Source organism: Numida meleagris, chromosome 3 (genome assembly GCF_002078875.1).
Source record: "Numida meleagris isolate 19003 breed g44 Domestic line chromosome 3, NumMel1.0, whole genome shotgun sequence".
Lineage (NCBI taxonomy): Eukaryota > Metazoa > Chordata > Aves > Galliformes > Numididae > Numida > Numida meleagris.
The window spans coordinates 31325143-31350956 of record NC_034411.1 but is presented as its reverse complement, the minus strand read 5'-3'; the positions used below and the strand labels follow the sequence as shown (position 1 = coordinate 31350956).

The 25814-nt window shown below is 42.3% G+C and overlaps 1 protein-coding gene across 4 annotated transcripts in view; it reads left to right on the top strand.

Moving 5' to 3' along the window:
* Positions 724 to 25814, top strand: part of LTBP1 (latent transforming growth factor beta binding protein 1) — a 191753-nt gene continuing 166662 nt past the window's right edge. For 2 of the 4 annotated variants that reach the window (XM_021390336.1, XM_021390335.1), the window contains exons 1-3: positions 725 to 2086; positions 2334 to 2404; positions 17537 to 17825. In XM_021390336.1, the coding sequence (XP_021246011.1) occupies positions 864 to 2086; positions 2334 to 2404; positions 17537 to 17825 (1583 nt within the window). In that variant the 5' untranslated portion in view covers positions 725 to 863. Of the gene's footprint in view, positions 2087 to 2333; positions 2405 to 17536; positions 17826 to 25814 lie in introns of all 4 variants that reach the window. The other 2 variants (XM_021390337.1, XM_021390339.1) reach the window with 2 other exon arrangements.

Here is a 25814-nt window from a genome sequence, read left to right as displayed (position 1 = left end):
GTGCTTAGGATTGGCAGTAATTATCCTTTGGAAGAGTGAACAGTTCAACTGATCAGAATGTTAAAGAAAACACCACAGACATACACATTCGCTGAGGAAGGAGGCAACAGTCTCAACAGTTAATTCTGAGTTATTTTCAAGGTGGATCTGCTTTTAAGCTTTATTTCAGTTTCCTTCCAAACCTCTGGAGTGTAGGCTCTAGTGTAGCCCCGTGTGGATTTTTGAGCCCCCGGTGCCATTTTCTCCTCAAACACTGGTTTGAGCTCAGGGCACTGAGGCAGGAGCCTTTGTTGTCAATGTGGCTCCCTTATGCAGTGGCTAGAGAACGCTCCCAGCTCTCATCTATTTAAAACATCTATTTTAGAGCAGTTTTAAATAGATGAGAACTAAGGAGGAAGGGACCGCTGTGCTCTTAACTCCGGCTTTTGCCTGGAATCCTGTCAATGCGAAACCCTCCTGCTCCCGGTGCCGGCTGTGCCAATAGCGTTAAAGAGGAAAATCTCATGGGTTTGGAGGCAGGGTCAGTGTCCTTAAAGCTCTGGAAAGTAGCAGAGGAGGACCTGCGGAGGAAGACCTGCAATCCAAGCTGCTGCATTCACAAGCTGTTTGATTCTCCGGGAGGTTTTTTTGGAAAGAACTCAAACACATTAGATTCTGAGTATTTTAAAAGATGGAATCTTCCCAGTATTCTGCAAACTTTTTATTTACAACTCTAGAAGGTGGCATCAGTTAAGATACGCTGTAGATAAACATGGGCAGTTTTGCTTACACGTTAATTCCTGGGGTACGCTTCGGGTTTGTATTTTGTTCTTTAGGAAATACGCAGTGCTTTACAACAACAGCAACAGAGTACGGTGCCCAAGATGCTGCGGGGCTCTCTGCTGAGTGGCCTCGAGCTCCCGGCTCCGACCTCGCGGGCAGAGGCGCGCGCTCGCTTCTTACACGTCTCGGTGCTTTCTTTGCGCTCCCACCTGCGCAGCAACAGAGCACCTCGGGGTGCCCAGCCGCGGCACCCCGACACCACTGCCCGCCCCCGACGGGCCCTGACCTCGGGGCCGCGCTGCCGTCGCTCACTGCCCCGCGCACGAACGCACCAGGTGCGCTGCCCCGCGCGCGTCCCTTACGCCATCTGCGCAGCGCCCGCACCGGCGGCGCCCCCCGCGCCGCTACCTGGCGCCGGCCCCGCGCCCCCTGACGTCACGGTGGGGCCAACGCAGGGCCGGCACCGGGGCCGCCGCTCCCCTTCCCTCCCCCCGTTCTTCGTCCCCTCCCTCCCCCCGCACGCGCTCGCTCGCCGCTCAACTCTTAAAGGCGTTTTTTCAGCCCGGCCCGGCTCGCAGACCGCGCGGAGCCCGGCGCCGCTCGCATCTGCTCCGCGTTGTTACCACCCCCAGCTCGCACCCCGCTCCTCCTCCTCTTCCTCCCTGCCCGGCCCGCCGCTCGCACCGCCGCCGTTCCCCAGCGATGTGCTCCCGCTCCGCGGGGCGCTGAACTCCGCGGGCGGCTCGGGGCGGGCGGGGGCAGCCCGGGGCGCTCTCCCTTCCCGGCCCCGCCGCGGGCTGGGGGCGGCGGGAGGAGGACGGCCCCGAGCCCCGCCGCGCGCGCCTCCCCCCCGGGCGCCGGGGGTCTCGAAGCTGGCGGGGGCTCCGGCCGCAGAGATGGCTCGGATCGGATGGGGCTTCCTCCTGTGCGCCTGGGCGCTGCTCTCCCCGGCGCTCGCCGCCGCCGAGAAGGGCAGGCTGCGGAGAATCACCTACGTGCTGCACCCCGGCCAGGCGGGCTCGGCCGGCAGCCGGCAGCAGCGCCCGGCACTCCTCGCGGGGCAGCAGCAGCAGCAGCAGCGCACCTTTAACGTGCAGCTCAACGCGCGCTACGGCACCGCGGAGCGCACGCGGCGGACGAGCAAAGCGGGCGGCGCGGGAGTGCAGCTCCGCCTGGGCCCCGTCGGGCAGAGCCACCCCAACTCCGCCGCCTCCTTCGCCAAGCCGGCCCGCTTCGGCCCGCGGCCCAAGCCTCCGCCGGGACCCCACGGCAACAGCAGCGGCACGCCGCCCCGCCAGAAGCACCCGCTGCCGCCGCTGCCGGGGTAAGATGCTGCGAGCCCCGCGCCGTTACCGTTACCTGCCCGCTCCCCTCAGCCCTCCTCGGGCACCTGAGGCGTCGAGCGGGCGAGGGGGTGCCCCGCGCTCACCCTGCAGGCAGCCGACCCCCGGCCGCCCCAGCTCCTCGCGGCTTTCCGTTCTTCCCGCCCTTTTGTCTCCCGCCCCGGCCGTGGAGGGGCCGGCGGCCGAGGGGCCTCTCCGGACCCTCGCCCCTCTCTGCTTTTCCCGCAGGGTCAACGTCTGCGGGGGGCAGTGTTGCCACGGCTGGAGCAAGGCCACGGGCTCGCAGAGGTGCATCAAACGTGAGTAGCGTGGGGGGCCGGGGCTGCGCGACCCGGTCGGGTGCGGAACGGGGGGAGTTCCTCCTAAGGGAGGCGGGCGGCGCGTGGCCAACGCGGAGCTGCGTGCCCTGAGCTTAGAGAAGAGGGAATGGCATCCTTGGTCGGGAAGCCCCCGTGCGCGGCTGTGGTAGCGCTGCCTCGGCCCCGCAGCACGGGCCTCTGCCCCACGGAGAGCTGCGGGAAGCGGTGGTCGGGATGCGGGCTCTTGCAGGGGCTTTTGTCCCCGGGTGGGGTTTCGCACAGCAGGGAGCAGCGGCATCTGCAATCCTCGGGGAGGTCAAGTACCTGTGAGCTGCCGGAGCTGCTGCTGGCGGCGTCCTTGCGGTGGCTGTTAGGGACAGAGCTGCTCCGTTTCCCCGACCTACTTAGACGTGAGTTCAGGGCGGTCGTCTAAACGAACGTTTTCACCTTACGGTAAATGCTGGTGGGGTTAGGTGAGCTGCCTCGGTTCTTTTGCTTACCGCGTGTGAAAGTAGCGGCATGGTTTCCTGCAGCCTACGTTTTTCACGGTGTGGCTTTGGGGCTGAGCACAGAGCCTACTGAACGCGTGCCTTGGTTCAGTGACAGACCAAAGTGGGAAAAGCGTAATTTCATGAGATTGCAGTTTAATTTCTGACTTTTCAGAATTTCAGGGCTGTTGTCAACCAATCCAACCTTCATTATGTGGAGCAAAAAATGTTCCTTTTTGTGGATTTGATTCACTCTTTCTGTCTTCCAGTAACTTTCCTTTGCAGATAACTTCTGTGCAGATAACTTTGAAGCTTTGCTTAATAAATGAAGTAGTTTTCTTTGCCTTTTCTTGCTTACATTCCATCTTTTCAACTTCCCCCATGATTGTTCAGCTATTCTTTTTGTCGTCTTTTTTTTTAATTCATTTCAATTCTTAGGTCCTTCAGTAAGGACTAAGCCAGGCAGTTGGGTTGTTATGGGATAGCTCTGCAGAATCTAATTTCAATCTGTGAATTACTTGGTCCATTCACACAGTTACTGGAGGAATGGATTAGCAGAGGGAGTTCAAAGAAAGGGTGAAAGGTTTTTTTTGTGGGATCTTTCTCATGTTGTGTCTCTTATGTTGGGCCCTTCTTTGTGTTAAATATTTCTGCTGCCTGCTCTGATGCGTCCCAGCAGCAGTATCACACACTTAGCTTGTATTTTCCTATTTGTACCTTTCTGGCAATGTCATGAAACCGTCTGATTTGTAACTTCTCAAAACTATGAGATAGCATTGACTTGATTGAGCTGTGGAAGATGAGTGTCAGAGCTGTAAGGCCAGATATCTCTTTTTCTTGAGCCTCCCAGTAGTTCTTTCAGAAGAACGGAAACCCTGTAACTGAACAACTGTTAACTCCTTTGTTTCCTATAGGGATAAGTGATTTTTGAGGTCAGGTAGAGAACTATCAGTTTTAGAGCAGACTACTCCAGTTGTGGATTAATTGTGCCACAGATGCAGGTGCACCTGAGCTGACTTCATGCGGAGTCAGTTCGGACCTGTCAGCATTTATTAGCTCAGGCTCAGTATTGCTTTAATAAGCTATTTGGCCTCTAGGGCCAGCTTATATTCTTTTGCATGGTGCAAAGCCTGAGCTAATAAACCCCCAGGCCTGTACTGCCTCTTTCCAGGGCCAACTTCCATTCATCTGCATCATGCTTCCAGAACCAGAGTGCTGAGAGCCAGCTCTGATCACAAGAGTTATGAGCTCAGGTGTAACCCCAGGCTGCAGCAAGCACCATGTGTTTCTGCTATGCTGCACCTGTGGTAATAAGCTTGCCCATAACCTGCAGAAGCAGGGATCGAAGTGGAGAGGCACAGTCTTGCAGGCTTTGTTAGCCTTTCACTGCCTCCTGTGGTGGTGGTACTCACTGGGCTGTTTGTTACACCTGGGGCTGCTCCTCCCTCAGCTGACTCCTGTCCCAGGCCAGCAGCAGCCTGGCTGCATGCAGTGGCAACTGCGGTACATTTTCCTAAGGGAACAACAACTGAGCAAATTTGAAATGTTTTGTGCAGATCAGAGGGCAGCCTCTGGATGGAGGAGAAGAGTGCACTTTTCAAAGTCCTTTTCATAAATTTTAGCTGTAAGTTGAACTGCTAGTTGTGTTGACCATGCTCATGTTGTCTTTCAAATACTGTAGTCTCTCCTCAGAAGGTGAACTTCTGTGCTCCTGTTTGCTACCTGTAGGAGAGTGCCTCTCATATCCAGTCTTAGGCAAGTAGGCTTTTTCCACGCTGTGCTTAACATTTCAGTTTTACGCTGTCAAGTTTTATCTTAACTTTTTTCAAACTTGGTGTGATCTTGCTTGTGATGAACCACATAATCCTGATTTGAAATCATAAAGTTCAGCCTTGAAAGTATTCAGAGTTGCTTTATGCTGGGAAAATGACTTGAGATCTTCAAAAATCTTTTGGAAATGTTCAGAACATCTACCTTTGGGTAAAGACAAAGGTGGCAAAAACTCAACCATAGCAATGAACACTTTGGAAAGTTAGAAGCACGTGGAAATGTTTATTACAGATTGTCTTACAGTCATCGTTATCAGAAGTTATGATCTGTGTAAGAGCAATTACAAGATACCACCAGGTCTGGAGACATTATGCTTTGTTAGTACTTGTTGTGCTACCAGAACATTGTAGAGATGTTAATTAGCTTTCTAACGTGGCTGTAAGGCAAATGAAGCCCAGAATGTGGGTTTAACATTATTTATGGAAATTGAACTGTAGGTTAAATGTTACCTTGGACAAGTTATAACCACTGACTGGAAGATGTAAGCTGGAAATTCTTTCTCTTAAATGCTTGCTTATCCTGTTGAAAGCCTTTGTCTCCTACTTAGTTACTTGCTTCTGAATTTGTATTAGTTAATATTGCTTCCTACAAAACAGGCTCTTTTGCTTGTTCGTAATGATTACAGAGAACTTATTTGCATCTTGGGAAGTCAAGAAAGAAATTGCTCGTTGTACACAGGATCTGATATCTCCAAAAATGATTTAATGGGGCCACCTTGTTTTAATAGTAAACATCTCCTAAAGTGTGTAATATATTTTGTTGGGAGCATTACTATAGAATGTGTTCTCAGTGTAAACTGGATAGTTAAAAATAAAAATAAAAATAGAATTGTGTGGGGGAATTCTAACTTTTGCTAACATCATGATGCAAATTAACAAATGGTACTATGTATGGGAACTGCTGAGTCACGGCCTGAACAACTGATTGAGCACTTGGAGGAAAGATCCAGTCAGCCCTGGGAGCACAGGTGAAGGCAATTCATTGAGTGACCAGAAGCCTGGCTCCACCCCTCTTAGGTCTCATTTAAGGGTTAACTACCACTGAGGAAGGATCTCTTTCTGGAGATCTCTCCTTGGTGGGAACATTTCCCTGTGAACGCAGAATCTTCTGATATGGTTGAACGCTCTATTTCCCTTCCCTTGTAGCGCCTTGCTATTGTGCTGGTCCTTCCACCTCTTTTGTAACACCTTTTCCATCGCATCAGTCCTTCTGATCGCTATGTGGTAGGAAGGAGAGCTGATTGTTACAGGAATACTGAAATGTGAACTTGCTGCAGAGGTGTAAGGAAGGCTCATAGTGCAAATGGATGAGGAAGTGAACCTAGCAGGGTTATGTTTAAAATGAATTTAATATAGGGAGAATCTGCTCTCATGCAGAATTCATGTGCTCTATCCTTGTGGATTAAGAGAGAGAAGATTAATCTTTGTTATCTCAGGATGTTGTGTGTGTGTGTGTGTGTGTGTGTGTGTTTTCTGTGGGTGGGCACGAAGTGAGGGTTTGGGAGCTGGATCTGGGCAAGATTTCTTGAACTGGGCTATGAAGTTCTTCCCTTAGATGCCCAGACACCTTGGAAAGGTCATCAGAAAAGAAGACAATCAGTTTTATTTTTAATTTTGAAAAATTATCATGTTTATTCTCTTTTCTTTTGAAAGTTTTTTAGACTCCTTGTTAAATAAATGTGCTGGATATGGTCTAATTTTTTTTTTACAAAATAAGAAAATATACAACAACAGTCTTTCTGCTGCAGAAGGAGACAAGCTCACTTTGAGGACGGTCGTCTTTTTCGGTTCTCAAATCTGTATGGCTTCCACTTGTGGGTATTGCCATTTGGTTTGAGCTGTCTAGTCCCGAAACCCTCAGTGCTATGCATGTGGCTATTGCCAGGTGAGCTGTAGCTCCTTCTCTCCTTCAGGACAAGGGCACTTGATGTAACTGGTGCTGTGGGCACCTGGCTTTGCAGGCCTGGCTGGGGCATGCCTGATGCTGTTTCCAGATTGTGCTCCTGAGTTTTCTTGGAGGAGGTGAAGGAAAGGCTACATGCTTAGGTCTTGTTCTGATCTAGGGCTGGGATCCAGACTTGAAAACTTAGAAGCGTACGTGACCCCCAGTTCAGATGTAAAATTATGTGCTACTAAATGTTTTTGTACTGGTTGCTTAGTATCTCCTCTCTCTGCCTCCAGTGCAGCTCCGAGAAATGGTGGTATCCAGGAGAGCAGTACTTCTGATCACTGGAATGAGTACTTCAAATGTTTGCAGCTGTGTTTCTTGAAGGGTTTCTGGTCATAAATGTTTCCTGAGGCTTGTGTTTCCACAGTTTTGTGGCTTAGAGCTTTACCAAGCTCTGTTTATTTACAGTGCGTATACGAAGCCTGACTATAACAAGCTCTTCGCAAATGTTTTTTCTTCACATTGAGATCATCTCAGTAAAAGCTGTATCAGTCTCCTTCAAATTATGTCTAAATCAAAATGAAATGTTTGCATTTCTAAGAGATGTAACTTCCTTGACCTCACTTAACTTACCCTTTTAATCTGGTCTTTGATGTTGCTTTTAAAAACTTTGAAACTGAAAAACTGAAAGTCATCACTTCTGTGGCTTGGTTCTGCCTCTGCTGTGGGTTGCTACTGTAACACGTAAATAAAACTTTTAGTTTTTTCATGCAAGGAATGGCCTGGAATTTTATGATGGGTCAGCCGTCATCAGTCCTCAGTAATGGTTCCCCCCCTCCAAATAAATAAAGGGAGGATCCATGTTTTCTTTCATTGTTGGCTTTGCCTATATGAGCAAGCAGTGTACTCTAATGGGAGCGGATCTACGGACTGGAACCCTCGGTCTTGATGACCTGAGGCCCATGGTATATGTGTTTCAGAGTTTAGTGCTTTATTTTGCTGTATTCTGGTCTCATGGAATGAATGCCAATATGAGGCAAAGTACGTTAGCTGTGTCCTTGAAGTGTTCAGGGCTCTACTTGATGCAGGCACAACATCTGGCAGTGAAGTGACCCCCCTGCAGTACCCAGTGGCCCCTCACAAGATGCAGCCTGGGGCTGTTTCTGCTGTTCACTATGTGTCCCTCTGCTGTGCTGTGTCCCAGATGGTGGCACTCCTCTCTGTATGGCCACTCTTCCTGGCAGTAGAGAAGGGAAAGAGCTGGCAGTGGGATGCCTTCTCCTGTGCCTCTCAGTGCAGGTGAGGGCATCAGCATGTCTCCTGGCTGTTGGAAAGGGGTGGGTGCAGTAGGGTGTGGGGTACTGCCCTCCTTGGAGCCTTGGGACAGTTGAGTGCAGCACCTCTAGAGATAACTTTATTTGCAGCCTCAGTGTGTAGTGCAACTTGTTGGAGGCTGACACTTCCTTGAAGCAGGTTAAGGCTGCCTGGGAGTGAGGGAGTTAACAATGGTGGATGGAGAAGGGCACAGACCACCCTCAGCTGAGTTGTTGTTCAATTATTGCAGTGCTGAGCCTTAGCAGATTGTGGGTGGTTTGTGTTGTCAGGTGAGTCTGGTCAGTAATTAGTGCAGACTAGTGCTGGGCTGGGTTTGGGCTTTTCTGTTTTGTTTTTTTTTGTTCTGCTTTTAGAAGCAACAGTATTTTCCTTGTGTAGCTTAATTTATTCCCAGAAAGCAGATCCTCTCCATTGACTACAGAAAGAATGCAAAGCTCCAGTGTCTGTCTGCATTTCTCACTGCGCACAGGGAATCAAGGATTTCGCATCTTAGCAAGTCAAGATGTTCATTTAAATATGGAGCTTGAAATAGTTCTGGTAGGCTGTGTTCTCATGTGAAATGCAGGTAGTAATCTTTGCATCTATGCAGAGTTTCAGAGAGCTTCTTGCTGATAGAGGGGGTTGACTTGTCCTGTATCAAGGCTTGCTTTTTTCATAATTCAGATCAGTTTTCTGTCATCTCTAGATGGCAGTTTAGGCCTGGATTTGAGGTCAACTGCATAGTAAACTCTTATTGAGGATTGGTTGGGCTTAGAAAAATGTCATTGTTCTTAGCATCTGAGTTACTCTTTTATGCTAATAGTCTTTGGTATTTCTTTTCTGTGATGTTTCAATTGTCTGAATCCTGCATCCAGTTAAAATTTTTCAATTGTTTTATTGAATTTCTATTCAGTTTCCTGTGTGTTTCTTACTAAGTATTTTGTAACAAAATGAATGAACAATATAATGAGCAAGGTTAAAAGAATTAAAAGGATTATAGAATGCAGTGTTAACCACTCCAGCAAGCAGGAATAGTGCATAACATGGACTTCCTGGTTTTCTAGTCCATTTTGTAGTGATTTATTTCTTTTATAGTGGAATGAAAGGATGTATAGCATGTGAGAATCTTAATTGTTTGCACTATCGAAATGCATATAATTCTGATCACAAATCATTAAATACTAAAAAATGTCTCATAGAAATACATGTCTCATACAAACAATTAAGTTAGACTGTACAAACTCCAGTAAATACATGAATGAAAATGCCGGCTATCAACCAGCATGTTATGTTCTTATGCCTGATTAAAATAACATGCCCTCTTGCTGAAGTTGGGTTTTTGAAGTATTTGAGTATAGTTGCCATTAAATTCTGATCTGTTATGGCATTTGAAGATAATTATATGAAGGTGGGCAGGAAAATAATCAAGTGTGTTATGTGCTCATTGTGCTTGGAGTGCAACTATTTTATTTTCTAAAAAAAAAAAAAAAACAACTGTGACAAAGGCTTTTGTTGTTGTGCCTGTGTGTTTCCCTCCTTTCTTGGAGGTCATATTTATGGTAGTCATCCATGTCAACATAGGAATGCATCAGATGTTTGAAGTGGACCAGTGAATTCCTTCATGATGCATGATTTCCTTTGAAGTATATTTAAGGAAAGAATTCCCTAAGACCATGTAGTTGTGATAAGAACAAATTTCCTGTGTAGGAAGACACAGATGGTCGTAATATTTCTTCCATTAATCGTCTGGAGATCATGCCATCTTTTTCAGAGCCTAAGAATCAGAAGAAATGGCATGAAGTAACGTTAACTTTCTATAGGATTGTCTTACAATGTGGTTGTCTCACCCTTGGTCACTAATTCATCTCTCCATCCTCAACAACTGTGTAGATGTATTAGATACACTCCTGGTAAAATTCAGTTGTTGAGAACTGTCTGGAGAGTGATGGAAAACTGGATCCCCAGCAAAGCACTCAGTGGTGAGCACTAGATGTTTCTTCAGTTTGGAGACTAGAAATCCAAAACATGTCTTGCTTCCTTGTTCCTGAGTGATGCAATGCGTATGAAGATGTAAGATGTGGTATCCAGCGTAAAAGTCTAAAAGTAAATGGTAAGCTACTCAATAGGGCAATTGGGAGAACAGGAAACCATTGTAAATTTTGCCCTTCTCTAGGATGTCTGTGCTGTATTCGCATTTCTCTGAGGGAACCTGTGCAGAATGCCTCTTCCCATTCAGAATCCCCAGCTCATAACCTCTCAAGAGAAAAGAGGCCTTTCTCCTCTTTTCTTGTGGAATTGGTGGGGGATCATAGCTCTGTCTTTCAACACAGTGGGAGCTGGAGATGCCTTTGTAGCACAGATTTTATTTAGGATGCTCACTCAACCACGATATACTTAGGTTTGGTTTCTCTGTGTGCTTGAGGAATAGGAACCTTGAGTTAATGAAAGAGAAGACGGTATTTGCTATGCCCTTAATAGTCTATTCCCATGCTGAATGTAGCAGAACTTGGAATTGCTACTCTAAGCACAGGTATATTCATGTTAGTGTTTTTTTTCCCTTTTATGTAAACTTGATACATGTGTCGTTTCTTGACCATTTTCTGCTGGAATGTGAAGCATTCACACAATTCTAATCCTCCTTCCAATGAGTGTTTTCTGTTATTGTCCTCTAGCGTATATTTTGTCTGACAGGCTTTATGCATTCCTGTGAATGAGAACAGTAACAACATGGGCTTAGGTTGTTATAAGGGATTAGCAATATTTCACTGGCAGTATGGATAACGATATATACAGCACCAAATTCTGCAGTGATGGAAGCTGTTGGAAATCAGTACATCCTGCTTAAACTGATGCTTGATTATATGTGGTTGAAAAAGAAAAACATCCTCCATTAAAATCCAAGTTCAAAAAGAAAGATTCTACGGGATGGGATTGTTAGAAATAACACAACTCAAAACACTGTTCATTGTAGTGTAAACATCCTATCGAAGCATTAGAGTTTAAGAAATGTAATAAGTGTTTGTGGTCATTGAGTACAAACCAACAGCACTTATTTGACGAAGGAGATGCTTAAAGGTAGAACTGATAAAGTTTTCAGCACCATTTCAACTGTTTCTTGTGAAATTCTTATTTAAACTTTTCTGTAAATTTAAATTCTCCAAACCATCAGTGCTGACTAAGCTGAAGGCTTGAGCTTGCTGACAGTGGTGAGCAGTAGTTCAGTAGGGGAAGATGCAAAAAAAGGGTCAGTGTGTTGAGATGGTTTCACAGAAAACTGCTTGCAGTGTCTTCTGGTTCGGGGACTTTCAAAGCAAAGGTGATATGCTGGGTAAATTACTCCCTCTTCACCACAGGTGTGAGGTTAGTGTTTCAACCTGCTACCAGCTGTTTCTACTTGATACACTTAAGAGATGATGGTCTGTTTGCTTTTTCTTCCTTACCTGTAAATTTGCAGCCTTTTGCTGTACTTGTGCAAGTTTTCTGTACTGAGAAGTTCTAGAGTATTTAGGCATGACACAAAAGGTGATTTCCTGCCTTTGCTCATTGCAGTCCTGTTTGTTATTTGCTGGACTCTGATGTCAGGAAATCCTTTCCAAAAAGAAAGGACTAGAACAATTTGCAGCAGCCCAGGTGTGGGTGAGCTATGGGTATGTGTATACAGAGAGGGGCCTTGTAATGTTGTTCTATGTTGTTGTTCTTCATTCCTTTGCTAGCAGTTCTCAATACTTATGGATTTTTTGTTGTTGTTTTGGTATTTTCTTTTTATTTCTGTCATGACTGAGCAATGAACTGATGACTTCATGGAAGTGCTGACAGCAACTTGTTTGAGAGTGGTAGTGGTCTTCTTGAAGACCAGCAATTTCATCTGAGTTTGATGGCTTTTCCCCCATGTGCTTGCTTCATATGTATCTGCACTGAATGTCATTTGCTGTTTTATTGCTGAATCGCTTGAGGTGTACGGTTTTCATAATTTTTCACAGTTCTCCTGCGTCCATACTAACTCAAACAACTTTCTGGCTGATAAATTTAGTTACAGCTCATACTTAAACATGGTTTATATTTGCGTAGTGCTCTTTATGCTATGGGAGAAATGGAACAGTTTGGCCCCATCAGAAGTGGACAGGGTGCTGTCTTTTTGATGACCAATTCCTTGGACTTTCCATCTCGAATTCAAGTTTTGCCATCACTGTTGTGAAAGCTCATTTGCAATGGTATATCAATAATGAAATGCAAACATGGGTGAAAGCTTTACTCGGGGAACTGTAGTGGCTTATAATAAGATAATCCATGTGTGAATGGAATGGAGATACTGCAGCTCTGAGAGGAAGGTGAGCAGTATGCAGTGGGCTGGCATGTTAGTCACTGGTGGCCATTGTTGTTTGTGTGACTCAGTCACGTTAAGAAGGTTTGGGTTTTGGAAGAGAATGACTCTGCAGGTATGATTTCCCTAAAAATAAGAGTTCTTGATACCTAAGAGGTGTTCTTACGAGCACGCTAGTATGTGCAATGTTAAACATGTACTATTCTATTGAAATTGCTCTGAGTAATTTTGTTTATCAGAAATGATCCCTATGCAAGTCTCTTCTAGAAGAGCTACATGGGGGTAGCTTAAAGCAATCATAATGCTGTTGTATCGCAAACTTCAGTGCTGTGTTTTTGCCAGAAACTGTTGGTTAGTGCAGTTTCCACAAGGAAAAAAAGAAAAAGACCTCAGCCACAGCGTGTTGTGGACTGCCATGTATTGGTCTGTGGGGGTGTGCGTGTGTGTGCCAGTTAGCCCTGCATCTCCCATGCTGTGGCAATTACTGGGATCCAGCAGTGCAATGAGAGGTCTGTTGTCTGTGACCGTGCCATGTTAGGAAGATGGGTCTTACCACAGTGGGGAAAGCGGGAATGTCAGGAAGCAGGCCTGCACTAATTCTGCTAGTTATGGAACAAACTTCCTTTTTAACTCTTGCAAAAGAAAAAAAAACCCAAAGGAGGTTCGTGTTCTTTCACCAAATCACTCCTGTGGAGATCAGGGGGAGGTTTGTTACGTTGTATGTGCCCAGTCCTCTCAACTGTCCAACTTCCTTGGCGCAAGAAGTTTTAGTTCAAAAAGCAAATCAGTGAATTCCTAATGGAAAGCTCTGTTAAAGACTGTTAAATACAAAAACAGTACTCCTGCTCAAAAATTGCTGATCCTCTAATTATTGAAGGCTGTAATGGTACAAAGTGTTATTACTTCTCACCCAATTTTTATACCCATTCTTAAGCATCCACCTTAATAATGGGAGAGGAGGCTGAACTAAACCCATCTTTGATCTCACCCAGTAAGGCTAATCTTGTTACTTGCATCCTTGCTGAGCTTCATTTTGAATTTGCAGTCATGTCAATAGCACAAAGCCTGCCACCTTTAGCAGAAATGTATTCACTCATTTTTTTCTTCCATTTTCAACTTATTTTTTCCACACAACAGTTTTTTCAAGCTTAGCTTTATGGAAAATAATGGTGTTTTAATTTAAATGTGCCATTACTGTTGTGTTAAAACAAAGTAATTAGGTCATCCGTTTGGCACATGGCAGCTGTTTTGAACATTTTTAAAAATAAACTTCCGTATTGTATCAATTAAAAGTTCGTTTAATTCTTTCCTAAAAATGGGATCTTGTATCCTATTTTGTGATCTGTTACACAACATTAATGAGCTTCAGCCTAAGGGTGGGTTGTTGTGTAGATGTAATGGGTCATTTTTTCAGCCTGCTGTCGCTGGTCATGTAACTTGAGATGGACTGCGTCTCTAACGTTTGCTGGGGCTACTGACGCTCGCTTTGTTGTTAGAGTAATGCAGTTAGTCTTGGGGAGCTTTGTATGCTTTATGTATGTGTAAATTTGAGAAACTTTCTGGGTTTATATTGCTGTAACTGAAGTAAGAATCTTCAAGTCAGCCTAGTTTTAAATTTGTCGTGACCATGTTAGATTTACTTCGGTAAGTGTAAACTGAAGAATTCTTAGGTTTCTGAAGCATAGATTGGTTCCTAACCACAGGAAAAGGAGCTGCTGTTTTCTCAGTGCTGTCTTTTGTGCATGCATAAATTATTATTTCACTTTAAGTTAGGAAGTACATGACTATGATTGGTGTCCTAGGAGATCGGATGTTTCCTTCTCCCTTTTTGGGATGGACTTATGAGCTTAATTTTGTGTTTGATTTCAATTCTTTAACTAACTTGTTGAGAAGCCTTCAGGTCAATACAGATGGAAATCCATAAATCTCAGCGAATACACTCTCAATATCAATACTTTTTCGTGTTGTAAAAACGGAAGTTCTAAATCTTTTGCAGAAGATTCTGTTATTTTCTTTCTAAAACACTCTAAATTGTGCCAAAATTATTTCACTGTGATCTTTACAGTTACTACAGATGACGAAGGTGTCTGGGTCACTGCTCTGCTCTCAGAGTTTCTTCAAAGCCTTTTATCATACTGCTGTTTGTTAGGAATCATAGAATTACCAAGGTTGGAAAAGACCTCCAAGATCATCCAGTCCAACCGTCCACCTACCACCAGTATTTCCCCATTAAATGATGTCCCTTAGTACAACATCTACATGTTTCTTGAGCACCTCCAGGGACAGTGACTCCACCACCTCCCTGGGCAGCCCATTCCAGTGCCTCTCTGCTCTTTCAGAGAAGTTTTTCCTAACATCCAACCTGAATCTCCCCTGGTGCAACGTGAGGCCATTTGCTCTCGTCCTATTGCTAGTTACATGGGAAATGTTCTTTATGAACATGTCTGAGTCACCTGAACCTCCTAGATTTGTATGACTTGGTTATTTCTGTTTGAAACTGTGGATCTGTGTTGTTACTATCTGGTAGCGTGATTCTATCCAGACTGAAGAAAACAATTTTGCATAAAGAAACTGTCAGATTATTTTTAAACAACTCAAAATGCAATGCAGATTGGTTTTTTTTTCTGTATAGCAGTCAGACTTAGCAGCCTGTATTCAACGATTTGCATGCAGTAGAGAGGAGAGTTGCTGAGGCAGCTGTTCTTGTATTACATCAAATAGATGTCGTGTTCCTCGCTTCCTTCTTAGCTGGACAGCAGGAGTAGAACTGAGACCAGATGCCCAGCAGTAACAAGATCTTGTGTGGTTTGTCCTAGCAATGATGAGATTTATTTATTTTTCTTTTTTTTTCAGAGCAATACTGTAGTGAGAGTTCATAGGTAGTTGTGGAGGAGGTCTGTTGGAGTGGGCTGGTTTGCCTGTGGTTGTATGTAACTAAAAATACAGGTGTCCTCTTCAAAGAACCATGTTAAAAGGAGTTTGGAAAAGGTCCTTTTGAATGTGTGCTTTGTTTTTCCACATTTAGAAACCTTTTGGAGGGGTCTTGTGCTCTTAGATCTTTAGATCTTCTGAAAATATTTAATTTTAACAAGTCAAGGAAGATTAGAATAAGAGAAATCCCGTGAGTGTCATAGGCTTAGGCTTTGTTCAACAGATACCTGGTTCCAAGTTACGGAAATGTTGCAGTCAGTCTAGCTTGTAACTTCCTTAGATTTCTGGTGCATGGTGGTGCTTAGGGGAGTTGAATACCTCTACTTTTTTGCAGTATTTTTCAGCAGTTGGTATTCAGTGGTAGCTCATGACAATTTCAGTTTTTCTCCACTCCTTTAGTCAATGAAATTTCATTACAATGTAGAGTCCCAGAATCTATTTTCCAAATGTATAATCCATTTCAGTTGTGTGAATTTCTTCCGTGCCTAGCAAAATCCAGGTCTTAAAGGCAAGACACAAGAAAGAGTTGGTTTATGTATAATGACATGTGTTTGTTGTAAATCCCTTCTCAAGTTTTCAGTGAAAATTTTCTTCAGCCTTCTGGCAGTCAAAGATGCAATCCATGATTTTCAAAGTAATCAGAAATATGAGTAAGTGAATGACTACTTTTTTTTTTGTGGCCAGGGATGCAGAATGTGCAATTAAGCTAGCTCAATCAAACAGGATTCAAGAGGAGATAGTTGCTGAACAACACATGGAGGGAGGAGTTATTTGGAAGAAAACTCCACGTAAAGTGCAATTTCTGTGGCAAATCTAATGCCATGTGTACAGGTGATACACATTATATGTTTCTATCAAATGGTGTTATCAGCGACAAATAAGTCCCACTGAATTAACACACTTCCATCCTAGCAATTTTTTCATATGCAGACTTGTATGTGTACTTTCTTTTTATATATATTGTATATGTAGAAACTTGATTAAAGTGCCAAGTACTCCAATTTATTTGCAACAGGGCTGTGTACGTTTCTCCAAATTATTATGAAATTGGGTATACTGAAATATGGTATAGTACCATGTTATGTTTTATGATACAAGTAAGCCTGTAAAACTTGCGGAGTTGGTGACCTGGCATATCATTTTGTCTGTGCTTAAAAAAAAAAATCTCTCCTGCTACCAATATTAGAAGTATGCTCAGCAGTGTATCTTCTCATAAGTGCTGCATTGAATAACATCTCTGGGGGGGGCAAATGGGGGGGAAAATATTTTGATAAATATTTTAGTTCAAATTGTATTTTACTATTAAGTGTATCCAGTGAATAAAAGAAGGTCTTTGTTTTGCCATCTTTATTATTTTAAAATTTTCTAAATGGAATAACGTTGTAAGATTAACAATCTAAAATAAATCCTGAAAATTAGACTTACATTGCAGTGTTATGCATACATGCAATCAGTAGCTGCTTTTGTTGCTTTTTTCATTCCATCTTTGAGATTTGCATCTTCTCTATTTCTTGCTCATTGAAAATGGAACTGAACTGGTCCTGTTTTAACAAGGTCTAGGGGATGAGTGTTGAGACTAAGCTAATTATTTAAATTCCCTCTATAGTCAGTGGATAGGATTAACTACGCTGTTTGTATTGTTCTATCTGAGGGCCCATATCTGAAAGTGAAATGTCTTTTGAGGAAACTTATCCCTCTGCACAGATGGAACAAGGAACATACAGCAACTAGTGCAAGGCAATCTCAAGCACCTGTCTGTCTTCAGAGAACACCACCCCTAGTTGTAATTATGTCATTGTAGGAACAATTTGTGCATCTCTTATCTTAAATGTTATTGCAGTGGTGATTTTCTGGCTTTGGGTTGGTTGAAGCAGGGGAAGAGTTGAACTGCACCATGTATGTCTTTCTGCATCATTTTGGGCATCTACAATATGGCTGTAATGATCTCCAGGGCACTTTAAGTGATAACAGAATGAATCCAAGCCTGGATCAACAATGTAATTTTATAATCTGCATACTTTTTTCATCAATATGCAATTTGGTTGTTACAGTATGGAGAAGCAGGATGCAGGGAAAGAGTACAGAAGACTGCTAGGAGGCAGATTTATAACAGTGCTGCAGTGATTTAACTTGTGTATTTCCAGTTTTTCCGACCTGCACCATTTAGCTTTTTTAAGCTGTTCAAATGTTGTACATGTATGACATAGGAGAGTACCAACTTGTACGCTTCTGTGGAGCTTAGCAGTGTTACTATCTCATACTCTGATTAACGTTTATATATATAATTTTTAAATGTGGGGTGGGTTTGCATTTCCCATCATTCTTTGTTTCACAGGTGCATTTTAAAATGTCTTTTCATAGCTAACTGTGCGCCACCATGCCAAAATGGAGGGATGTGTCTGCGACCTCAGCTGTGTGTGTGTAAGCCAGGAACAAAAGGCAATTCCTGTGAGGATACAGTCGTGCAAGACACATCTTCCACTGGAGGCCGGAGCCCTGTTGTTCCCCCGTGGCCCATACCCCAGCAGGCTGCCCAGCAGGCCTTCTCCCAGAAGGTGCAGATCCCACCAAAGGTTGGCCCTATGACTCAGATGGCATTCACCATCAAGCAGAAGCCTTCTGTTGGATTACCTCAGCAAATGCAACCACAGTAAGTGTTTTGTTTGTTTTTAAATTTTTCTCTTTCAAAGAGGTTCAGTATGTTAGACCTATAAAATATTGTTCCTTGCAAATTGGAAACGTGACTATTGAAGAATTTTTTTTCTCTGCCTCCGGACTTTCACTAGTTGAAATACTTCAAATGAGTCTGAAATCTCTCTACCTATAACATTCCTTTTTTGAATGTGTGTAATTTGCTTCGGGGCTGCATGTGATATGGGAGGAGAGGAATGCAGAGGAACCCGGTGATTGAATTGAATGTTGACAATTTTAGCTGACTGCAGCAGCTACTATTCCTTCGGTTTCAGGTAAAATCAGTGGCAAAAAGTGTATCCCTTCTGTAACAGATGTTACTTTTGGAATGCTGTAATCAGGATACAGTTATCTTGCTTCTAGCCACCAGGGCAAGATTATTGGGACTGGGGAATAAACTGTGTTTTTCCATGTCCAGAATTATAAACATAATAAAAACTGCCAGAATGGCAGTGTATGGTTATAGAAGATTGCGCCTAAGTAGTTACATGCTCCTAATAACAAAGTACACCTCTCCAAGCTGCTTTTGAGAATAGAGATCACTGAACATTGCTTTCAGGTTGCCTCTTTATTGGGTTCCTACCTCCTAAACCCATCCAGTTCCTTTTCCTGGTGTTCTAGCTTGTGTAATTGTGGAGTCATAAGCAAAACCAGTTTCATATGTGACATGTAATAGGAAGAGGGAACTTAACTGAGTTCCACTGGGGTTCTTAACCTCTTTCCAATATGTAATTTGAGAAATGTAGTAGGTGAAGCAGGGAGGGCTTTAAGAACAAAGGGATTCGGAGTCTTGAATTACAGTGAAATTGCCACCCAATTTTAATATTTTGAAGTGCACTAAGCCCGATTTAGGCCTATCAGGGAAACAGTTTTATTGGTGTCACTAATACAAAGGGGAAATTACCACTAAAATCATCAGACTTTTCGCTGCTCCCTTTCATACAGACCCAGCAGGACTACTAATCCTCAGCACCTGGCTTCTCTGCTTAGTTCCACAAGGCTCTCTGTAGCAAATCATTTCAAAGAGGCCAGGCAATTCCTTTCTTATCAGTACTTATTCCTGTATGTCTTCCTCCATCTTTTTTCCTCCACGTAAAAGTATTCTCAAGGATCTCTTCCTTCCGTTGTGAGAAATGCAAGTTGTCCAAATTGGATAGTAAAATGTACTTTAAATAAAAGAAAAATGCCATTTGCTCTTGCCTGAAAAAAAAATCTGTCCTTTTCCACACACTCTGAAACTGTGCTTAGAAGAAGCTTATGGATATTTCCAGTGAAGACTTATCTGCCATTATTGCTGGAGATGCTGAGCTCAGGGATGAAGTATTTGTCTCATATGAAGAAAGGAGATAACAAACTCGTATTCCTCTTTGCTTGTGTAGATCACCAGTCTATGACTCAAGTTTGCTGGAGAGCACTTGCAGGGGTGTTATGCTTCACCAAAATCTGTTCCTGCTTGCATGGGGCAATGTCCCAGATACAGAGTAGCTGACTTTGGACTAAGAAACCATTATCTGTTATCCAAAGAGCCTCTGTACACTTCCGCAAGCAGTGCTAACCCATGTGAACTTTGTTAATGTGACTCTTCTTAACCTAAGGATTTTTTCCGAGATTTAGAGAGACTTAAGGTGAATGGAATTGTTCGTTTTTGAAATGACATGAAGATGAATTGTTTTCATGCAGTTTAATAATAGAGTGGGTGAAAGAAGAACTGAGTCTTCAGAATTATGAGATCCCACTTTACCTCCTTGGCAGGAGGCAGGGAGGAAATCAGCTGTTTGACAGGCTAGACACGTGAAACAAAAAGGTGCATGTTTAGATACAGCTGTTGAAATCAGTGCAAGCAGTAGTTCTTATGTGGACTCCTAGGGCAATTTACAGGGCTGGAAGATGATTGAGGTCAGATCTCTATTGTTAATGCAGAGCAAATAGTCTAATTCCTGCTTCATTTCCTCCTTTGAATATCTTGTGATTTTTGTCTGTTCTGTATACTGCTCAAATCTTCTTAGAATAGCTTTTTCCCATTGCCACTCCTAGAAACCTACAAGAGGCTATGGCAGGAGTAGAACTATTAGGTGCTGGTGCAGTTGATATGCTAATCTAAACACTGCTGCTATGCTAAGCTGTCAAGGACTGGTGAGAGCCAGAGCAGAACACAACCTGGAACACCAAAATAAGCTCCTACTGTAGGCTTGTGTCTACAGCACTTCTGTCTTGCCATTCTCTATCAATTTTCGTTTTGTTTTTTGATTGCAACTTTTCTAACTGAAGTCATCAAGATATGTTCTTACATGTTTTCATGGGTTATGGTAGCAACGATATTTAGGGGAATAGGAAGTCCACGTTTCTTCTTAGAGATCTCTTTTTGAAGAGCAGGGTGCTGAACAGAAGGAAACCTGGAGAGAGATTAATTTCCTGGAATATCTTGGATTTAGAACACACAGGTACTGCCATAGCCCTGGGCTGGGGATGGATGTTATCAGGTACAAGGTCTCATCTTTGAAGAATGTTAGCAGAAGATGTGGATGGCTGTAATTGAAAACAAATGGTGTCTTGGAAACAAAAATTTGGTTTTTATTGAAACCTGTTGGTAATTCTGATCTCTCAATAACAGATGTGTTTTGTGGTCCTGAATTGCTGTGATAGCTGTCGAGTAATTCTGAGCAGCCCCGCTGCTTCTCATTCTCTCATGTTGGCAGCAGCATAGCCCCAACAATTTGATTTTCTGCATTTACCAGCTGTGGGAGCAAAAAATAATGGATGAGGGAGGATTTTTTTCTTTAAGCTTTCCACTATGGTTTTCAAAATACTCACTAGCATCAAGCTCAGTAATATACTGAAGTGTCTCAGTGTTGTAATGTTCCTTCAGCCAGTAGAAGCCTCTTTGAAGAGACAATTGTTAATGAGATCTGAAAGTTTGAAAGTTTGCTTTTGTACTGGACAAAGCTCATCAAGGGAGAGGTAGATGTGTGGCCTTTAAGTGACAGAATTGGTATTACCAATGTGTCTGACGCATCTAGAAATAGTCTCTGAAAGGTCCCTTTCAAACTTATATTCCTAGATCGCTGGGTTTAGTTTTATGCTATTACAGGCAAGCACGTAACTTGATAATTTTGGTGAATCTGATTGACTTGTATATTAAAGTGGTTTGATTTTTTTCCCCCTCTGCTCAAGAAAATAATATTTTTTCCAGTAGTTCCTTTGTTCTTAATAGTTGAATAAAGACAAATGTGAGATCAGTACGAACTTAGATAATAAGCAAACCTGGAAGAAGAGTTGGGCATACTGTTGTAACCTTATTGAAATAACCAATGGGGAACAGTAGTAACTGAAAAGTGAATGTATTCTTTTGATAGTCTGTTCATAAGTTACAGATTCATGTAGATAAATCTAAATGGTATTGACTTCACATTGTACAATCTCTTGGCTGAGGTTTACTGCAAAATATAAGAGCTGCTCTTTTACCAATTATTCCATTTCCTGTCCTATGCATCTTTGTCCTTTTTGTATCTTTGTCTATATGTAATTTTTTAAGAATAACAAGTTTTAAGATAGATTTACAAGATTGATGACAAGGTGCAAATTTCAAAAAACACTTTTCCAGTCTTTTTTAAGGTTAACAACTGGATAGTAATTAATTCTGGAGGACATCCATTTACATCACTGTTAGGACTGTTCTTTGTACTAAAGATATTAAAGAAGTACAGACTAAGTGAAACTTCCCTACTTTCTATTCAGAAGAGCTCTGCTCTTAAACTCAACTGCAAGATATGCTTGAAAATATTTTCCTGAATCTCGTTTTGACAAAAGATTGGACTACTGTCCATAAAGACCCTGACTTTTTTAAATAAACTTTATTTTTAAGGGACTTTGGAGTAGCGTTCAGTTTAGAAGCACAGATGTATTCAGGTTGGAAGTGACCTCTAGAGGCAACCTGGTTCAACCTTATGCTTAAAGCAGGCTTGCGCTGTTGAGCTTTGAATAGTTCAGAGATTTCAAGACTGGAGTGAGCCCAGTGTCTCTGGGCTCCTACTGCAGTGTTGACCACCCTCAGGGTTAAAAAATAAAAATAAATGCTGCCACCAAAAAGCATCTTTATCTTGTTGAAATTTTTATTGTTGTACATTGTGATTGTTACACTTTGTGGTTTTGTGTCTGTCTCTAAAGCCTGGCTCTGTCTTCTCAATGTGTTCTCAAGAGGCAGTTGTAAATAGTAACTTCATCCCCTTGAGCTGCACAAATGCAGTTCTCTCTCTTCTCATGCAATCTGTGCTCCAGTTCTTGGCAGTTCTGGTGGACTTGTTCCACTGTGTCTGTATCTTTCTTGATTTGGAAAGCCCCAAACTGGACATAGTACTTGAGATGCAGTCTTGCAAGTGCCAAATAGAGGTGAATAATACTCTTTTGACCTGCTGGCTGTGCTGTTACTAATGCAGTCCAATACATATGATTGGTGTTCTTTGCTGTGGGTGCATGCTGCTGACTTGTGTAGATCTTGTCCACCAAGACCCTGAGTCCTTTTCTCCAAGGCTGCTTTCCAGCAATTTCAGCTCCAAATCTGTACTTTTGCATAGGGTTGTTGCATCTCAGGACTTTGTTTGGCTTTGAACTTGTGAGCCTGTCAAAATCCCTGTTTCCTACAGATTGAAATTGTGTGTGTACTTGCAGAGACTGTGTTTTTCCCCCTATATGGGTCATTAATAAAGATGTTGAACAATACTGGTCGCAGTATTGATATCTAAGGAAAATAGCTAGTTACTCACTTCACCTCCTGCCTGTTGGGTTTTATGTGATTGATTACCGTCTATTCAGTCAGGAAGTACTGGCAGTTTTTTTTCCCCTACTTTATAATCCATTTACCCATACTTCACCAATTTTTCCACAAGGTAACAACAGGAGACTGTCAAAAGCCTTACTAAAGTCTGGCTTAAAAAAAAATTAATCCCACTTTCCAGCACTGAGCTAGCCATCTCATCATGGAAATCAAACAAAACCCAAGCAAATAAAAAACAAAACAACTTTAAGCTAAAACTAGGAAGTCCTGTTTTGGCTTCTTATATTCTGGAAGCTGTATTTCAGTTGTATTTACTCTGGTGATATTGTTTCCTTTCAAAGGAAACAAGCCTTGCCTTCAGGAGAAGATGCTGTGTCTTCTCTTGGGGTATGTGGGGAAGTTGGAGCTGGAAAAGATTAAACTGTAATTCCAGTGATTATATGATATCTTGGAAAATTATTTTTTTCTTCTGGGCAAGATAATCCTGTATTAGCGTTCTTAAAGCTTTTTTCCTTGGTGCAAGTCAGGTTTTAATATGTGCACTTAAGAATGTGCATATGTGTATGCTTAGGACTGATACATGTAAATGGAAACTTGTGGATACTGCCTGTACAGAAGGACCTGAACAAATCCATGGTTAAGAGCCATGACTATACTGTTTTAGTTACAATCATAGAAAATTACCTTAGTCTTCAGAGCCTTTGTTATGGGCTGCTAGTTTCTGTACTCCTATAGCCCAGTGCTGTGGCTATTTGATTTAGTATAAGAAAAGAACATCTAAATCCTGTGAGTTCAGATCAGCACATATGCTTTGCAACATCAGTGAATTGGTATTTCTCAGATTTTAAAACTTAATGCAGTGATCAGAGAGGAGGTTTGTCTGTCAGTTCTTGAGCCCAATATTTGTGTTGCAGAGGGGTGGAAAACTTGTGCTCTGTCTTCAGTGTTAAGCTGATGGCTGCATCCTTTCAGTACATTCTAAAATGTAGTGGCCTCATGGTTCACTTGTCAGGGTTTCACTAACGCTAGGGGGCTCCATGGAGAATCAGGAGAACTCAGTTTCTGTCATGAGCTATTTGGCATGAATTCTAAAGTGTCTTTGCACAGTGCTTCGTGTGAGAAAACTGCTCCAAAGTAGTGCAGTGTACCCTCGGAGGTATCCTGAAGCATTTTCTTCCTAATGGACATGAAAAGCGCGTATGCAGGCTGTTTACCCAAGCTGCTCTGTAAGGCGTATTGCTTTTTAGAATGTCATTGTACCCTTTCTTCCCACAGTCTCATCAAATTGAGCACATTCCACGCAAGGTAGACTTAACTTTTAAATTAACTTGTCATCAAGTTACTCTTTTGAGTGGTACTGGAAAATGTCCACACTAACATATACTATTAACTGCAAAACACGGACAGGTGGCATAGACATGTTCCATGTATGTAGAAATAATTGCCACTGCTTTTCAGGGAGGTGAGTAACTTCTAAAACTAAAGCAGTGCTTTCAGTTCAGTTGTAAAGAGGAATGTAAGCCACTATTCCAAAGAATAACATTTCTCAATTTTTCTTCTAGTTCAAAAACAATGATACTGCTCATAAGGATGTATAGCAAATAGATTTAATGAGTAGTCTTAAATGTTATTTATTGCTGTTTTGTGAAGTGGTAGGCATGTGATCTTCTAGTGTGGCTTTTCCACTTAAACTGTGCTACTGTTAATTTATTCTGCTATTTATTGAGGAAGTATTTCAGGAGATGTTGGCAAACGATGTGTGATTTAATATATAATAGTCACTAAAATTGTTGGAGTTTTATATATTCAGAGCTTCACTTCTGTTGTGTAGCTTGTTGGGGGCTGAATTTTGTTGAATTTTTATGGGTAGGTAGCAGCATGTCTTCAGTTCTAGTAAGAAGGATTTACTTGATTTAGTTGATTGAAGTGTTTACTTGTTTACAGTTTGAGTCAATATAAAGCTTCTGAAATGTACTAGAAAGTCTAAGTATTCAGAATATTTGCTTTAAATGAGTTGCTCTATTAACAACTGTTTGTGTTATCCAAACAACTGTTCTCCAATTTTGTACTTGACTGATACTTTTTACTTACTGAAAGGGGTGAAAAGTTTGTTCTTTAAAGTGCTGTGCAGGAACAGTGATATAAGACATGGATGAACTAAAAACAGTATTTGAAGTGGCTTTTCTTAGAGCACATATGATTAATTAAGCTAATGGGAATCCTTTTCATGTCACTTTTATTGTCCTCTATACCCAGCTGTGGGACTAGATTTCAGGAGAGTGATTCACAAAACTAATGTCTAGTGTTTAAAAAATACACCTGTAACTTCCAAAGGAAGAAAACCAAATTGAGGATAAGGTTTCTTACTGGTCTCAACTATAGAAATATTATTGAATGGTATGCTGTCTTTAGAAAGATGTTTTTGTTCGTGGATTTTCTGTGTATGTGTTAAAGAATCAGTGGTATTTTGAACTTTTGAGAAAGCGCTTTGTTCTTAGTATCAGAAATCTTGCTTATTTGATCTTCAGCCCTTTTAAAAATTAACTGCAGGTATCATCTGATTTAATTTTTTTATCATGGGTATTAGTATAACTTAGTGTTGTCGGAACACATAGTTTGTACTGAGTTCATTTTTAATAACCTTATTAAATAGATAGCAAAGACATAAGAAGCCCCCCTCCAGGAGCTTTACTTAATCTTACCATTTTACTCTTGTAGCAGATAACTAGATAGTTCAAGCATTTTCATTCAGAGAATAATGTGAGCTGACCTCAGACAAAGACAGACATATTTTCAGGATTCAGCCTGTCTGATTAATTACAAATGCCTCACTGATTTCTCATCTATGAATAGCTTGCTTGCCTCATGATTTAGGATCCCAAGAGAGACATGCTTCATCTCTAGTAAACTCATTTTCTTCTTCACTGCTAGAATCTGAAAACTTTTTTTCACTGTGAGGCATATATCCCTCCTGAAAAGCAGTGTCTGCTTTGCTTAAACACAAAGGTTTGAAGGTTTTCTATGACATAGAGATCCTTGTTCTTCAATAAATTCCTGCCAGGAATCTAAAACTGCTGGATTCAGTTCAATTTGTTATCAGTGGCTAATGTAACCACTACCAGGAAGGTTTATTACTTGTGTCATCTTATGTTGAATTTTGAAATGTTACTGCTCATC